This window comes from Aptenodytes patagonicus, chromosome 3, assembly GCF_965638725.1.
Source record: "Aptenodytes patagonicus chromosome 3, bAptPat1.pri.cur, whole genome shotgun sequence".
Lineage (NCBI taxonomy): Eukaryota > Metazoa > Chordata > Aves > Sphenisciformes > Spheniscidae > Aptenodytes > Aptenodytes patagonicus.
The window spans coordinates 66138140-66155524 of record NC_134951.1 but is presented as its reverse complement, the minus strand read 5'-3'; the positions used below and the strand labels follow the sequence as shown (position 1 = coordinate 66155524).

The following is a 17385-nucleotide window of genomic DNA, read 5'->3' as shown; positions in this document are numbered from 1 at the left end:
CTGAAGTCTAGTAAACCTATGGCCGAAACACTTGAGCTTGACTGCCTGAAGTTAAGCTCTTCTTTGTGGAATCACATAAAGCATTTACAAAAAAGTAAAGGCAGCTTCTATCAAAGTAAATGAAACCCATATCAAAGGTTGCCAATTCACTTTAGGGCTTAAGGTGTTAAAAAAAATTTGGACTAATTGGAATACTACAAAGAGATTCACAGTACAGTGAACGACTGAACAGGTTTGAAAGTAGCATCTGGAAGCGAAAAAAAGAAATTAATGCTGCAGATGTTTGTGGCTTTTTCTTTCTGTGTCTGCCTGTGAAACAGCTGTGGGTATTTTTTGTCTTACAGTAATATTCTTTGTGGTGATCATGTGCTGTGGGAAAAGCACTTTCCTGGCATTTCCGACATGTTGGACGGTGGCAGGTGACACTACCAGTTGCCAGTTCAATGTGGATATAGTTATACTTCCTTCCCTTCCCCACAAATCTGGATTCAGGTCCTTTCTCGAATCACAAGAGAACCTTTTAGGTGTCAGTGTTTTCAAGTCCCACATTTTTCACTGTGATTGGTAAGGGAACCAGGGCTATAGTAATATCAGGTATCTAGGTAGAATTCCACCAAGGTACAGCAGATGCCTGCAGTGCCTGCTCTGGCTCTTGCCATCCCAAATTGTCCGCTTACAACGCATGTAATTATGCGAATGAGGTTGGCAGATATGGAATATATATTGCTGTACAGTAATCTTAATCCAGTTATTAGAATGGGAGAAAGTTAACTTTGCATTTAATTTTTGGTTCTGCCACAGACTTCCCTCGGATGAGACACATTGTCTACCCTGTGGTTTAATTCCCACTTTTATAAAATAGAACTAATGCTTCCACATCTTTCTGAGATGATATCAGGCACAGTGCAAGGCAAGATAACGTCAACGAACTTCAAGAAAGCTGGTATGTCTTGTCTATCCAGCACAGTACAGAACCATGCAGGGCTACTAGCTTGAAGCCAAGATACGTAATTCATCCTTGAGGAGCACTATGGAGCATTATACCAATGTTACAAGTCTTCTCCCAAGTCTGTAGCTAGACTGAACTGAGCCAGGTCAGGAATCTCTGCCTATCATGAATGGTATTTAAACTTGCCCTAAGATTTTATCTTTTTATATAAATATATATAAATCAGGAAAAAAATGACCAGCTGTCTCTGGGTATGTTGACAGTATGATCCTTTTTAAAATAATTCCACATCTTTTACATGTGAAGCTTCAGAAGTAACAAAAAAATCACCTGTGATTCAAAAATGCCTCTACCTACCTGTGGGTTTCAGGCCCAAATTCCTTCAACTCAACATTAGACACTGCCTGATTCAGGCCACAGATACAGAGTTGCCTCCAGGGTGCTTATTTGTCTCTTCTGACCAAGGAGGATACCTTTGCTGACTATATGCCTACCTCAAATGCCAAAACTTAAGAAGGGTAAATATATTATGACTGAATATATAAATACATATTTTGACTCCATTTTGGACCAGTTACCTGGGGCAAAATTAACACTTCTTCCCTCACCCTCTAGCTTAGGCTAATTAGTCTACCCTCAGAAATACTGTAATAACCCCACTGAAAGCAACGGACCCAGATAACTAAGTGGCAAATATGTTCTAAAATAATAGATTGCTAGAGAGAAATCCCTATAGATAAAGCCCTGTTTAGCGTGCATGTTGTGCATTCTTCTGCCCAGGAAGCCTCTTACACTTCCTGAAAGAAAATCTAGAAATAATAAGGAATATTAAAGCAGTCAACATAATGGCAAGAGACATGGTGCTGTCACCAAGAGGAAAAGCATTAAGACCTGACAGCGTGAGCCTCCCTTTAGCAGGCCTCTGTTTTCACATCCAATTCATCTCCAAGAATTCAAGTTGCTGTTTTGAGTTAGCAGCCAGCTGAACCTCTCTCTAGCAAAAATTCCTCTCTTCGACTAATTTGCTCACTATTTACAGCATTTGGTGCCTTAACTCCAAGGTTGCTGGAGGACTTACAGGCTTAAAGAGATCTTTCTTTTAAGATAATGAACTACAATGGTGATGATGGGGGTTTTGTATACACATAAAAGGCATTGAGATATCATGGTAGCAAACACCTTGTGGAACACTAGATGAAGAGATAAGGGAAAGACAGATGACCTGCTAGCTAGGTTAGATCAGCTATCATTTGTATTTTAGCACATATGTTCAAGCGTGAGGTACAGGGAAACTTGTTCAGATTGTATCCTTGATAGAAAACACCTAAATCCATCTCTGCTATTATCCTTCAAAAGGTAAAGTTTTGGAAGGAAAATCTGAGTGCCAGAGTCAGCAGACAGTGCACGCTTACACTATTCACTGTGGAGCACATACCAGCTCCTCACATTAGGCTGCCGTGTGACCAAAGGAGACCAGCAGACTGAATTCATAGCATCACTAAGAATCTTCATTTTTCTCACGAGCCTTTTTTATCACTCTTCCATTTTATGTTTTCACCTCCTTTACCATACTAGCATTATTCAGCTCTGATAAAACCAAACTCTGTGCACTCACAGCACGTTATTTTAAGTTCATAACAACAATAATGAGTTCAAGTATCTGCCATCCAACCTGGTTTTATGAGGACTCTAAGCTAGAGAGGCTACACAACATTGCAAGGACTTACACTGATCTGGGGGGTGGCACACTCAGAGGAAGGCATACGAATGTGCTGCTTCTGCAGTCACCCCTCTCCAACTGCTGCGGGCTGAAATACCTGCAACATTTGCTCATCAAGTCGCAGTGACAACAACTCCGTTAGACTCAAATCAGCGTGCTGGAATTAAAATGGAAGTTAGGGCCATTGTTTATCAGCTGTTTTAACTAGAGGTCAGTGCATCTAAAGGATGCTGTAATTTTCCACTGCTTTCTACAAGGACGGGAATTACTTTTTTCTCAGTACAGCCCTGCATCACTCTGTGATCCTGTGAGCGTAATCCCTTGGCACTAAAGCCTCTTATTGACAATGCAGTAAACCTGCTCCGTAAGCACCAGAAAAGGGAAATAAAAGATGTTCCAAATTTGTGTTTGGCAAAATATGACACTGAAACCAATTAGATGTTTCCAGATCAATAAGGGCTTCAGTCAATAAACCTCCTGTCAGAACAATGTCTAGCAGACCTGTTGACAGCATTCGAAAGCTCCTGATTTAAAATCTCTGTTGAGGTTGTTATTAAAGCTATTATTCAGTTCCTTATCTATTTGCTGCTACTTGTAGACATCATTTGTGGGGGCAGCCTGAAGGTCTCGACTGAAAGTTTTGGCTGTTGCATGTGAAACTTAATTACAAGGACAGAGACAAGAACTTGTTTGTTGGGGATTTACAGGAGGAAAACAAAAGCTTTTGAGATTTTGCTTCAGAAGACAGATGCTGTTAGGAATGCAATCTCCTTTTGCATTTGGAGGCTATGTCATTCCTGCAGTCCAAGGCTTGAATTCCATCTTTGTTTAATTAACCTAAAGCCAAATACTGCTGAAAATATTTGCAGAATTTTGGGAAGCTTCCTTCCAGAGTCAGCCAAGTAATTCTAGGAGTTCAACCTGCTGCATCCTAAGGTCTTGATTCAGCAAGATAAGTAAGCAGGAATTCATTCATTCAGCATTGAATTCATTGCCAAACTGAAGTTCAGAAGCTATCTGAGTATCTAATTCCTGAAGGATGGAGGCACTGAATTACATTCATAAATCTTCCTCCGCAGCAGACTGTGAGGACCAGGACAGAATCAGAGGAAGAGAGCTCACAAATTCCAGTTTGGGCTCACAAATTCCCATATGGGCTGCTGAAGCCTCTGACCTTCCTGAAGGGCAAGAGGGAAAAGTTTCTGTGTGCCTCGTCAACACTTTCAGGCAGGACTAACATCTGTCTGTCCACCGCAGATGAAGAAACCCTCCAAACAGCAAGACTTCTCTAGGGAGACAAATTTCCACAGACCAGCTACTGCTGAAGGTGCTTTGAACTGCGTTGGCCAACACGGGCCCACACTACTGATATGCGTGTGTTCATTCTTTAAGATAAATTGAATCACATCCCTACTGGCTTTACGTTGGGCATGTTCCAACCTCTGTGTCAGCAGGACTCTGGGGTTATCCGTACCGGTAAGTCAGCAAGTCGTGCCTGCTCTGCACTTACGCCTTGGTCGCCCACAGTTCCAGCAGTCTGTGTCTTGAGTAACATGAGCGTGAAACATCACTGTTACAGCACTGTAATTTTTTTCTTCTCTTGTATTTACTTTTTAGCTGTACACTCCTAGAGCACTGACTATACAAATGATCAATGCAAACCCTTCCAATTCATTGAGATCTTCACAATGTCTGATCCTTTTCTGTAAGACTCGGCTTTCGAATAAGGGGATCTTCGGGTACTTTTTCTTCACTTTGTTCTCTCGTCCGTTTCAACTGTCAAGGTGTTTGCTGCTGTCGTTGTAGAGAAAAGTTTTAAAACGCAACCTTAGGACGCTCAGGCTTTTGAGCCAAACCCCGGGCTTCCGAGAACCCAGTTCATGACTCTAAAACGCCGCGTGAATTATAAATAATTCATCCCTTGGGAGGAATTCCTCCCTTCCACATGAAAAACGTCCGTGCTGTGAAGCGCCCGCCGACGGGCCGGAGGGCGAGCGGCACCTCCAGCACGGGGAGGGGGCGAGGGCCCTGCCGGCTGCGGGAGCCGGCAGGTGGGTGCCGGACGGAGGGACAGCGGCTTCCCGCGGCGGGGCGCGGCCGGGGGTGCGCGGCGCCGGGCCGGGCCGGGCCGGGCCGTGGCGTGGCGGGCGGCGGGGGAGCGGAGCCGCGCGGACGGGGGGGCGCCGCCGGGGCGCTGCCGGCGGAAGGCGCTGGGTGCCGGGTCGGAGCGGGGCGCCGGTCCCGCCCCGGCGCTATCCGGCCGGCGGGGAAGCCCCGCCGGCAGCCGCAGCCCTCCGCCCGCCGCGGGCAGCGGCAGCCCCCCGCCCCGCCACGGCCCGTCCTGGCGCGGAGCCTTTTTTGGGGGGGGGGGGGGGGGGGTGGCGCAGGACCCGAGCCGTGAGTGCGCGGCCGCTCTCACCGCGCCGTGGCGGGGGGGAGCGTGGGCAGCGCCTCCTTCCGTGGGGCAGGGTTAGCCGCTGCCGGCAGGTCAATTAGGGCCGGAGTGCCCCCCCCCCCCCCCCCCGCCGTTGCCCGTGTGTGTGTGCGCGCTGATTACAGTAATTTTGAGGGCGATGTTGCAACGGGGCAGAATGTGCGGGGCGGCCCGTGCTGAACTTTATAACGCTCCTGCATGTCAACCGCCCTCGATACTGCGTCCATAAACGGGTCAGCGGGATCGGCGGCCGGCCTCGCCGCCCTCGCCGCCTCCCTCCTGCCTCTGGGCCGCCCGGCCAGGAAGGGGGAGTTATTTGGGATTACAGCCGCGGCCCAGTCACAGCCTCAGCGCTGCCGCGCCGCGCCCGGGGTCTCGGCAGGGAGCGAGATGAGGGGCAAAGAGGAGAAGTCGTCGCTGAAAGGTGGGTTCACCGCTCTGCCGGCGGGACGCCCTGCCCTGGCAGGAAAACCGCTCCCACGGGGGAAATAACCCTTTCAGCAGCGGGGCCACCGCGGAGCGGGGCCCCGGGGGATGCGGGGGGATGCGTGCGGGGTACAGCCGGGGCAGCGCTTGGCACGGAGAGGGGCCAGGTGACTTGCCAAGAGCGGCGGAGCCCTTGCACAAAGACCGGTGCAAAGCTGGGGGGAGAGCGGTGGTCTGTAACCGGCCGGAGCGGGGGCAGCGGCGGGCAACGGTGCGGCCGCTCTCGGGCTGCGCCGTGGGCATTTGCGGGCAGCGTGGGGGGCCGCGGCGGAACGGGGAGGAGGGAAGCGAGCTGCAGCCCGCGGCAGGTTGTGCAGAAGAGCGGGGGAGGCTGTGCCGGAGCCTGCCCGGGGGCTGGGAGACGCTTGCCTCTGCGCACAGCTGGCATGAGCGTGCCGGGGAGGCAGCGCCGCCGGCCCGGCTGCGGGGCGCCACGTCGTTAATGAGAGTGGCAGTTTTTGCAAAAGAGTGAGGAAAGCAACAAGTGGGAGAAGCTAGACGCAGCCAGCTTTTCCTTGCTTCTCCCGTCGCCCCTTCCTTCCCTGGCGCCGGCTCCCTTGCACTCCCCCGCACCGTGGCGGCGAGGCCGGGCAGGGCAGGGCCCCCCGGGAGGGACACCGGCGGCTCGGTGCAGAGACCGCACTCTCCCTACGTAAAGCCTTTGCACGGCTTTTTAAGACCTGTGCCCACCTCGCAGGGGTCATCTCTCTACTCCAAGCCATCCGTCTTGCTGCTCAGGGTGAGCTGCAGCCTTTGACGGCTGCTGCGCTGGGGTGCTTGCCATCACACACCCCACCCCCCCCCCACCCCCGAGGCAGACGATACAGGCAGCTGCCAAGGGATGCCGCCCAGCGGCCGGCTGTGGTTGCGGGGGGAGGCAGCAGCAGCGGGTGCAGAGAGAAAAAAAAAAAAAAAAAAAGAGGGAAAAAAAAGGGCTCCGGGCGGGGGGAGGACGGGGGCACGTTGCAGCTGGAGTCGCTGGCCGCAGCCCAGCGCCCTTCGCTCAGACAGCAAGGCGAAATACGCGCATGAATAACGCTCCGTCGGGTGGAAAGTTCCACCCGCCTGGAGGGCGCGGGAGCCCGGCACCCCCCGGCCGCGCCTGCCCGCTGCGAGGGCTGCAAGCGGGGATGGGCACCGGCGGGAGAATTAGGGGGAGGCCGTGATACCCTTCACCGTCCCTGCCTGCGCCCCCCGGGTGGGGATTTCCCGGCAGCATCGTTTCACCTTGTGCTTCGTGCATGCACCAGCACTCCTGACGCGCCCGCGGTGCGCCCGCAAGGGAGCGACTGAGCAATTAAGTCTCGGGTACGCGGTGTTCCCAAATGACCGTGTGCAGTGGAAACAAAAACCTCGGAGCGGGGCTGTTTTCTGGTCCCGTCCCCCCCCCCCCCTTTTTGCACTTGTCCAGTCCTCTGTCATCTCCCCACCTTTTATAGAAGCGGATCTCTGCCCTCTCCTCCAAGTGCAGGGGACTGGGATTTTTTTTTCCCCTTGATTCCCTTTTTGGCATTAAAAAAGACGTATTTTTTTTTTTCCTTTTCCCTTTCAGTAATGTCCCAGCCGGGATCAGGGCAGTGCACAGAAGGGACATTTGTTTGTTTTACTGAAAACCGGGCAGGAAATCTTGTTCTCCTGAGTCACAGCAGCTCCTTCAAGGAAGCGTCAGCCTCCCTTATCGCCGCTCACCCGGGGCGACGGGCCGGCGGCGGGGCCCGGGAGCGGACGCGGGCTGCGGCGGGGGGGGGGACACACACACACATACTTTAGGAAGAGGTGCTCGTCCGGGACAGAGCCAGATTTCAACTTCATATAACCGCAAAAAATAAAGAAGGGCCGGGAAAAGAAGGGGGGCAGAGAGAGAGGGGGCTAAGGGAGTTTACTGTGCAAAAAAAAAAAAAGGGGGGGGGGCGGAGGGGAGGGAGGTTTGATGCGTTTGCTCGTGGATGCTCTGCACGGTGGGGAGGATGCTGTGGGGGGCTCCCCCGGGGGGTGCGCTCAAGGTAGGGCGGCGGTAAGGGCGGAGACGCTCGTCGTCCCGTCGTGTCCTTCCCCCCCCCCCCCCCCGCGACGTCCTCGGAGGCGGCCGGTGGCCGCCTCCGAGGACGTCGCGGGGGGGGGGGGGGGGGAAGGGGGGTACGACGACGAGCGTCGCCGCCCCGCCCCGGTCCCGCCCATCACCGCCGCCACTTAAGCGCCGTCGGGTGCCTGGCCGCGGCAGTGCGGTGCTGGGAGCCGGTGGTATCGTACGGTCGTTATTTATCGTCCCCCCCCACACCCCCCCGCCCCGCCCCGCCCCGCGCCCTCGCTCCAAAATGACCGTGAAAGCAGCCGAGGCGTCTGGTCCTACCTTGACCTATTCGAAGATGAGGGGGATGGTGGCCATCCTCATCGGTGAGCGGCGGGGGGCTTCTCCGAGGATGCTCGGGGGACTGTGATTTTTCTCTCGCAGGATGGCTTAACGATTTTATTTCTCCTTTCCCTGTCCTTTTACTTTATAGCTTTCATGAAGCAGAGAAGAATGGGGCTAAACGACTTCATTCAGAAGATAGCCACCAACTCCTATGCATGCAAGCAGTAAGTATCAGAAATTTTGGCCGGATTTCAGTCACAAATATGACTATGTATTGTGAGATGTAGTTAAAAAAAAATGTTTGTTTACTGTAATGCCCCTGGCATGACTGTTATGGAAGAGTTAATTGATCTTCTTGAGGTATTACTCACTTGGCAACAAATCTTCATGAGCTGGGTTTGGGAGAAATCAGTTGGATGGGATTTCTAGAGGCTTGTCCCTATTTTGAACTGTACTTACAGTATAAATACATTTCTTGTGGAAAGATGGAATTTACTTTCTGTAGATTAATTTTACTCCTGAAGTCGAATAGATTGTTTCAGTTGCCTTCTGTAATAGCCCAAACCAAAACTGATCTTTCACGATACGTGCATGCCCTCTGGCGGAAAGATCTGCCTGATGCTTCTCGTAGCTCTTCTAATCGTGCATGCTCTTATCCTTGCAGCCCTGAAGTTCAGTCTATCTTGAAAATCTCCCAGCCTCAAGAGCCTGAACTTATGAATGCTAATCCTTCTCCTCCGGTAAGTAGATTTTACTCAGTGAAGCATTTTTAGAACATCAAATCAGTCGGTAATAGAGGCAATAGCAAAATTAGCATTGTGAGTACTCAGCATCATGAGTTCAGCTCACAGCACACTGATGTAACTGGGAAAAAGAGTTATCAAGTTAGACTAAAACTTTTTCCCGATGTGGAGAAAAAATTTCAAGAATAAGCTTTATTGGTTGTTACTTCATTATGGAACGTGGCTAAGACCTCAAGAAGAACTTTTAAGTAAACTATGGCTGTTATACTCTTCTTAGGCACTACCTAATAGTTTAAGAGATCTGGCAGAGGTCAGATTAAAGATTAAATTTTTAGTGATAAGAAGAGTGCTAATCTTCACTTTCAAGGTCACTTTATTTACATTTTTAAAAAAGAGACATTGTTGAGCTCATTACCAAGGTGTTTTAATAAATGTGGTTTCTGTCTTGTTTATTTTTCTAGCCCAGTCCTTCACAGCAGATCAATCTTGGTCCGTCATCCAACCCACATGCCAAACCATCAGACTTTCATTTCTTAAAAGTGATTGGAAAAGGCAGTTTTGGGAAGGTAAACCTAACTTTTTGCTGTAATTTATTTCCTCTTCAGCTCTTGTATGTAATGCCTGAGGGCCAGGTTTGTACTGGCGTTGGTAAATGGTGGTCATTTAAACCAGACCTGAGCATGCCCCACTGCCCAGTGCCTGGCTCCCTGCCTAGCTGCCGGGAGAGGGAGTAGGGTGCTGCATTTGAGAGAGTCATAAAAGAGCAAGGGAGTGAGGAGGCGGTGGAGCTCGGAAGAATATATACTTCACTTTGGGAGGGGAAGGGAACTAGACCTAAAAACTTTGGGCTAGATTTATCTGCCAGAGTGGTAATAGCATTAGGCATTTCCAGCAGAGGGCTTGCACATTGAACCAGAGGGATGTAGCAGTGCTCAGTGGTTAACATAAAGGCTTGTTTCCAGTTGTGTTTACAAGTTGTTCTTGTACAAGTATTTCAGTGTTGCTCAGTTCTGGGATTTTATCCTCTTTCAGGTTCTTCTTGCACGGCATAAGGCAGAAGAGCAGTTCTATGCTGTTAAAGTCCTGCAGAAAAAAGCAATCCTGAAGAAGAAGGAGGTAAGCTGCTTCTTCGTGATGCCGTTGCGATCGCCATCGAATATATTTTTACTGCTATTGCTAAGCAAGTGTACTAAACATTGATGATTTCTCATGTTTTCAGGAGAAGCACATCATGTCAGAGCGCAATGTCCTGCTGAAAAATGTGAAACACCCCTTCCTGGTCGGGCTTCACTTTTCCTTCCAAACTGCAGACAAATTGTATTTTGTCCTAGACTACATCAATGGTGGAGAGGTAAGCAGTAAAAAGATGAAATAGTATTTCCTATCATGTGCACGGTGGTAGGGTAGACTTTTTCACCCTTCCTTTTAAATACAAAAAGAGTTGCAAGGGGAAAAGTCATGGGGGAAAAGTTACTATATTGAATGTTTCCAGCCTGCCAAGTTTTGAACTACCAAAGGATCGTTAGGCCATTTCCTGCTATTGTTCTCCCTGGCTATATATGTTGAGTCTAATTAAGTGCATTGTTAACAGGCTTTGGCGCCGCTTACACAACTTTGTTCTCTCTGTCTCCTGTAGTTGTTCTACCATCTCCAGAGGGAGCGTTGCTTCCTGGAGCCGAGAGCCCGATTTTACGCTGCTGAAATCGCCAGTGCACTGGGCTACCTGCACTCCCTGAACATTGTTTATCGGTAAGCAACCTTGTTCAGCTCGTTGGACTAAAAAGCCCACATGCTTTCTTGAATAAGCATTGAAAAGTTGATCTCAAGATGAGCTCAGAATTGCTTTTAATATTTTTTCATGACTTAGAGAAGTTCTGTAAACAATTGCACCTAAAATATTCTCACTGCACCTAAAATATTCTCAGTGTAGCCCCTCTAACGAACGCTTGTCTTCTTTCATCTCTTCCTACAGCGACTTGAAGCCAGAGAATATCCTGCTCGATTCGCAGGGGCACATTGTCTTGACTGACTTTGGACTCTGCAAAGAAAACATTGAGCACAATGGCACGACCTCCACCTTCTGCGGCACACCAGAGGTACGGCCAGCCCTCAGCCCGCCCCTCACAGAGCGGCAGCAAGTGCTGTCCTCGTCAGTGAAAACTGACATCTCCCATGTGTATTTACGGCTGGTTAGACAAGCAGGGGGTATTACAGGTCTTGTAATACCAGCCTGCCAGTGAGGATGTGTAGGACACATAGAGCTTGTTGAGCAGGAGAGAACAGCTCTCGAGCCACCTCCCTGTTTATAAAGAGCTTGTAGCTTTCCGGTAGCTTAGCTATTGCTGCGATTCAGTATGCTGCTTTCATTCAAGAATGGGGAGGCTTTCCTGATTATAAAGATCCCTTTGGCTAACGCGGCTCTCTTCCTTCTCTTACACAGTATCTTGCTCCTGAAGTTCTTCATAAGCAGCCCTATGACCGGACTGTGGACTGGTGGTGCCTTGGAGCAGTCCTGTATGAGATGCTTTATGGCCTGGTAAGCAACGAATCCTTCGGGACAGATCAAACTAGCTTACTCGTCCTTTCCCCGCAAGAAACCCCATGCCCACCTGTCAGCCTCGTTAACCTTGGTCTCTCCCATTCCCACAGCCGCCCTTCTACAGCAGGAACACGGCAGAAATGTACGACAACATCTTGAACAAACCCTTGCAGCTGAAGCCAAATATTACCAACTCGGCTAGACATCTCCTGGAAGGCCTCTTGCAGAAGGATAGGACAAAGAGGCTTGGCGCCAAGGAGGACTTTGTAAGTGCAAACTGCTGGTGCCTGTAGGCAGCACAGGAGGGTGACTAGGCCATACTGCTTAAATTAGCTTGGGTCTGAATTAATCTGTTTTTCTCTCTGTAACAGATGGAGATTAAGAATCACATCTTCTTCTCCCCAATTAACTGGGATGATCTCATTAATAAGAAGATTACACCCCCTTTTAACCCAAATGTGGTATGTATCACTTCTAATTATACAATGTATGGAGAGTGTCTTTTCCCCCCTTGTCTTGGTGTGGGGTGCCCAGGAGCCAGGGGAACTGGCCGTATGGCTGTGTTTGGGGAACACAGCTTGTCCTTTCCTTGTGGCTGTTCAGGCAAGGTTAAAATAAGCGGTAGCTGGATTTTTGCTGATGGACGGTCCAAATTTAGCTAGTTTTTTTGGCCTCTCATGAATGCTTCATTTGCATGGCTATTTTGAAATAATCCCCAGCATCCCCGTTTTACCAAAGGGGAAGGTAAGGTATAGAAAGCAAGTAGCTTCCCAAGGGCAGAGTTACATTTGGCTTCTCAGATACTAACATCTAAAGAGAGGGATCTGGTTGTGGAGGTTGTTCTCTTTCACTTCTGAGCGTTTTATAAACTAAATTTAATAACTGGCCCAGAGATCAAAGTCCTCCCCTGCAAACTGCTGCATGGCAGTGGCGTGTTTGCGTTTGGCTTTCATTGCATGAGCTTAGTTGGAGGATAGAATATTAAATGGAATCCTCTTGTTTTTAGTGAGACAATATGCAGCAGGATACAAAAAAAAGGTCAAACTAAAACTGGCAAAGGCTGTTAAACAGTGGGCCCGAGGTGATAACACTGTGAGTCTCCGCACAAGGGTGCTTGTCCCCATTTTGAATTGAACTGTGCACTCACAAAACATTTGGGTCTAAATGTTGGGTCTTTCCTTTTCTGCCCTTTCCACAGAGTGGCCCCAGTGACCTGCGACACTTCGATCCAGAGTTTACAGAGGAGCCAGTCCCCAACTCTATCGGCCAGTCCCCGGACAGCATCCTCATCACCGCCAGCGTCAAAGAAGCCGCTGAGGCTTTTTTGGGCTTCTCGTATGCCCCACCTGTGGACTCTTTCTTGTGAACATTTTTCTTTCTTTTTTTTTAGTAATAATAACTATTGTTTTTATTTTTGTTTGGCCTTCTGGTGGAACTGCCAGTTGACCAGTCATCTTGAAAGAGAATTTGCACATTTCCACCACGGCAGCTTTGCAGCCTTAATTTCAACTACACTGTTTGCTGGAAGCTTTTTTGAAGAGCACATCACTCTCTAAATGAGCTTTACGGGCTTTTCATTTCCATTTGTTCTTCCCCAAAGTGGTGCTGTCTCCTTGGGAAGGAAAACAAGAGTGACTGCTGCCATAGACTGCTACGGCAGATCGTAGGAGTAAGAACAAGATGTTTTGAAATCGTGCTCCGAAAAGCCTTGCCTGAAAATCTGTCTGAACGTGATAAGGATTTTATGAAATGTGCCTTTTTCTGATGAGATCTTGTGAGCTCCAAAGCTTTCCCTGTTGCAGAGTGTGTTTCTCAGTTCATTTATGTGGGTTTACTATGTGAACAAATGGTATGCGTGTGGTCTGCGTACTACAGATGGACTTAGTTTAAAGCATCAATGTGACACTTGCAGGATACCACAATGTGGGGCATTGTTTGTTTCTTCCATATTTGGAAGATAAATTAAGTGTAATTTTGAAATTTCTTTTGTAAATCTATACAGTCAACTAAAATTATTGAAATGGGCTCACAATTGCTTGTATCCAAATGCTTGAAGAAAGCATTGCTGCTATGAAAAAAAGATTTCTATTTTTAGAAAGGGTTTTTATGGACCAAAATGCCCCAGCTGCAGTCGGTCAAAGCTGTTGGTTTCTTTTTTTTCTTTTCTTTTTTAGTTTAAAAGATGTCATCTGTAAAATGGGCATTATTTATGGTTTCGGGGGTTTTTCATTCCTGATTGTATGTACTGTAAAAAAGATCTGTACATTCAGTTGTAACTCTAGATGTATATTTAAACTTAGAGACTTACTTGTAATGTATACCATCATTGTAATGTAATATAATTAACATGGCTATATGTATGATATTTTTTTGTGACCAAACCCATTGGTTTGCAGTAAAATCCTGAAAAATACTTCCATAAACTGTCATTTTTTGTTTTAAAACAGAGCTTTTCTCCCTGAAAAATTTTAGCCAGCTTTAAAAAAAAAAGAACAAAGCTGAGCTGCCAATCAGCTAATATACCTATGTAATTTTGCTTAGGTGTGTGATGGTTGTTCTGTCAAACTGCACCCATACAAGTCTTACCATGGATACACCCTGGCAAAATACTTGGTCTTCCAAATGTGGGTGTTGGAGTGGGTGTGTATCAATGTGGGTGCTCTTACGTGGTACAAATGTTCACGCTTCCTCAAGATGAGTTTCTCTACCTCCAGCAAAGTGAAGGTACCGCTTTCTGGTGTGCATAAAGCATACCTACGCTTGAAGAATGAAGTCCTTAGGTCAGTTGTATAACAAAGACTTGAGCTGTTTTAGCACTGCTGCGGAAGAATGCTAAAAGCAGGTCGGCGTAAGGCTAATGGAAACTCCCAACCTGGGAGTCCATCCTGGAGCATCAAACGTTGCTGCTATAGTGTGGGGCGGTGTCATGCATCCTGAGTTTACCAGTGTGCCAAAACCTGTGTTGGGGAGGCAGATTTCACCAACTGATCATACGCTTACCTGAATGGGGTAAAACAGACTATTCATCTAAAACTTAGCTGTTAAATACAGGCTTTTATTACTGGGTACTACTGGGTGGCCTGCAAGAGGGACTTTCAGCCAAGAATTAAGATAACCACTTCTTCTGGGGTGATCCCATTCAATTTCTTCTGCACGGTGATGGATGGCTTCCTTCTACAAGGGATTGAGCGTCTGCACCTTGTTTACAGCTCCCATTACCCACTGGTTACTGCAGTTGGTGGTCTTAGCAATTCAGAGAATCAAAATGAGCAGCTGCTGAGAAAAACCTGGACAGAGTCAACGGTTGCTCGGGCCACTGTGATAACAGCAGTGTAAGGAAAGTTCTCATGGGGTGATACTTCTGTTCATTATATTTCCAAGATAAAAGCATGCAGTAACTTACCGTCTTTTATTATCCGTTGGATGTAGGAACAAAAAAACCCGTATGGCTTCAGCTATAAACTCTGTCTGGGAGACCACACTCAGAGCTGAAAATGCTAATTTATAGCAGCCAAGAAACCTCTCTCCTTTCGGATCATGTTAGTATATGAAAGAGATGCAGCCACCTCCCCCTCAAACACCAACAATCCCAAATTCATGCATTCAATAACTCTTTGAATAGTGTACTGACAGGCCTTGCAAAGTCTTCCAGTGCTATAATGTGCCTGAAACATCTTTTGTGTTGATGACTTGTAGGCTAGAGATGTTAAAATATATAGTGCTGATTTGCTCCTATAGAAAATGAAACCGCACTTGCTAAGCGACGAAGTTTTGTGATATGCATTATCTTTGCCTCACATTTCCCAGGCATTAGCAAGGTGCTATGTGCAGATATGCAAGCAGAGAACTGCAGCCCTAGGGTAACAAAACATTAAATACTATCTATCGTTTTCAAGAAAAAAAACCCACTGGAGTCATTAGTAATGAAGTATAGAACTTCAGCTACTCAGTGGTATACCTTGGGTGCATTTCATCTTTGCCAAGATGTAGGGTATTATTTTAATGGGTTACTTTTAAAAAACAATGTCTGATTGTAATTTTAACTGTTCTACCATGAGTAGGCTCATTATGCAGCTGCTGCTTTGTGCAAAAGTCTGCAACCACTAGCAATGAATATTCAACACATGCCACCTCAATTTTTTAGTGTAGAAAAGGTGAAAAATTTGTCCATGTTTTTAATCTCCCTGAATTTGGTGTATTACAGTCATGCCTGAAGGGAGGAGTCTATGGCAGTCAGCTGTTTTTCGGGTTTGTTTGTTTGTTGTTTTGTTTGTTTTACAGAATTCCCTGTCTGTAAGGTCTATATTTCCTTTAGAGAAAAGCCTCTGGACTGACAAGCAAAGGGCTAGGACTCCTGAAATCCCAGCTGACATAGGTGTTATGTGTTATTTTGACTAAGAGCTGAATCTGTGGTTTAATTTCACCCATTTGTAAAATGGAAGTAACCATCCAAATTTTCTGCTGGTGGCGGTGTAACTGCCACCAGCTTGGGTAGCTCTGCTTAGCAGAACGGTCAACCCAATGAACCTTAAAACACTCATTATGTTGTAGTTTGTATGGTGAGCGTGCCTGGGCTGTCATACGCCCCTTGGATGGAGTGTATTGATGATACACACATAAACATTTAAATACATAAATTCAGACATTTCACGTGGTTTAGTCTGTATTACTTATCTCTGTGTACCATAAGCCACTTACCGTTTCATGAGCCTTACGAAGATAAGTGAAGCTTCTTAGTGACAGTATTTTTCTTGTGCTCCTTCTGTACTTAACAGGCAGTTACTTCTGGAGGGCAGTCTGGCTCTTAAGCAAGTTAAGCAGGAGGTGCCTGTTTCTCCCCCGAAAGATTTTCAAAAAGTAGTCTATGCCCATCTTCTGTACACTTCTCATAAAGAGCCTGTAGAAATTGAAGAAAACCAAGACTCTTGCATACAGCCTTGCACCTCCAGTGAACATTTCTACAGACAGTTGAAAAAAATGAGGGGGACTGCTCAGAAAAGAGCTTTGGGTGGTGGTCCTAATTGGGCATCTTACCTGGAGTACCTAAAGTTAGGTTAGATGAATCCTGGCCCATCTGTACTCTTCTAAGAAGTGAAACGAAATATTCCACAACATGACTCTCCTATTTAACTGCAGTACCAGCTCTACAGATGTTTATGTGATGCCATGTGGCTATAGTTTCCCCAGTAGAGCTAGTAAGATGGCCTATAGTAAAGATTATTTCTGACACTCCCCACATTTACAGTTTCTGCTATCAAGACCAACATACAAAGATCGGGATAAAATTTTCCACACTGGCTGGGATTGTCTATGGAAAGTTACCGCAAAAATGCTTCCAAAACTACTTTCCAAAAAATGAGGGTTAAAAAAAAAAAAAAAAAGGTTTGCTATTTGAAAAAGAAAACTTTAAACGGTTAGTACAGATATGCACTGCATTTATGTTTTGAATCAGAGACAATTTGGCAGCAGGTTGCTTTTGTGTCAGGTAAGGCTCCAAATGAAGGAACTCTTCTTTGAGAGACTGAAATTCAGTAGTTTGCGGCTTTCCTGTACAGGTACGGGCACTACAGTAACGGTGTATAATCACTACACGTTTCGGTTTGGTCACCTGCAGTTGTGTGAAGCGAGTTTTCCAACTTTGGCTGTTTGCAAGCCGTGCAGAGAGCAGGGGTCTGTTGTTTACTCGGGAGTTTCCTCCTGCTCCATCTGTTGGAATAAAAGAAAAGAGGAAAAAAAAAGAGCGGAGACCTCCGTGCGTGGCGACAAGGCAGGTAAAGCATGGAGAGCCTCGACGGTGAGGTGCCTCCTGCTGCGCTGCCTAAGGGCCTTTGCCCTGATACCAAAGCGTTGGGAGAAGGGAGTCAACATCCCCCCACGGCTGGCCTCTGCTCTTTGTACGTGGTAGCGCTGACCCACTGTCCCGTGTGAGGGCCCGCCTGGACCCGGGCAGGAACCCCCTTGAGCTGTTTCACCAGCAGCGCCCGTATTTGACTGTGGGAGATCTCCGAAGGACAGCTGCCTGCAGCCGGAGGGCTGCCTGCCGCCGGGCTGCCCGGCTCGGCGCCCGCCCGCGCCCGGGGCTGCTGCCGGCGCCGGGAGGCGGCCCGGGCGGTGGGTGTCAGCCTGGACCAAGGGTGACACCCTGTGGTCACCGCCGTGCA

At 47.8% G+C, this 17385-nt stretch overlaps 1 protein-coding gene across 3 annotated transcripts; it reads left to right on the top strand.

Moving 5' to 3' along the window:
- Positions 1-5260: 5260 nt before the first annotated feature.
- Positions 5261-13637, top strand: SGK1 (serum/glucocorticoid regulated kinase 1). 3 transcript variants are annotated; one of them, XM_076333657.1, is made up of 12 exons: positions 5261-5527; positions 8091-8166; positions 8607-8682; positions 9147-9251; positions 9718-9801; positions 9905-10036; positions 10322-10434; positions 10658-10781; positions 11126-11221; positions 11335-11490; positions 11596-11685; positions 12231-12414. In XM_076333657.1, the coding sequence occupies exons 1-12, from the start codon at positions 5302-5304 to the stop codon at positions 12231-12233; spliced, it is 1281 nt and encodes a 426-aa protein (XP_076189772.1). In that variant the 5' UTR covers positions 5261-5301; the 3' UTR covers positions 12234-12414. The 3 variants fall into 3 exon arrangements, with proteins under 3 accessions (XP_076189772.1, XP_076189769.1, XP_076189771.1); XM_076333654.1 differs by lacking the exon at positions 12231-12414 and adding an exon at positions 12423-13637 and having other exon boundaries at positions 5263-5527; XM_076333656.1 differs by lacking the exons at positions 5261-5527; positions 12231-12414 and adding exons at positions 7892-7983; positions 12423-13637.
- Positions 13638-17385: the final 3748 nt, after the last annotated feature.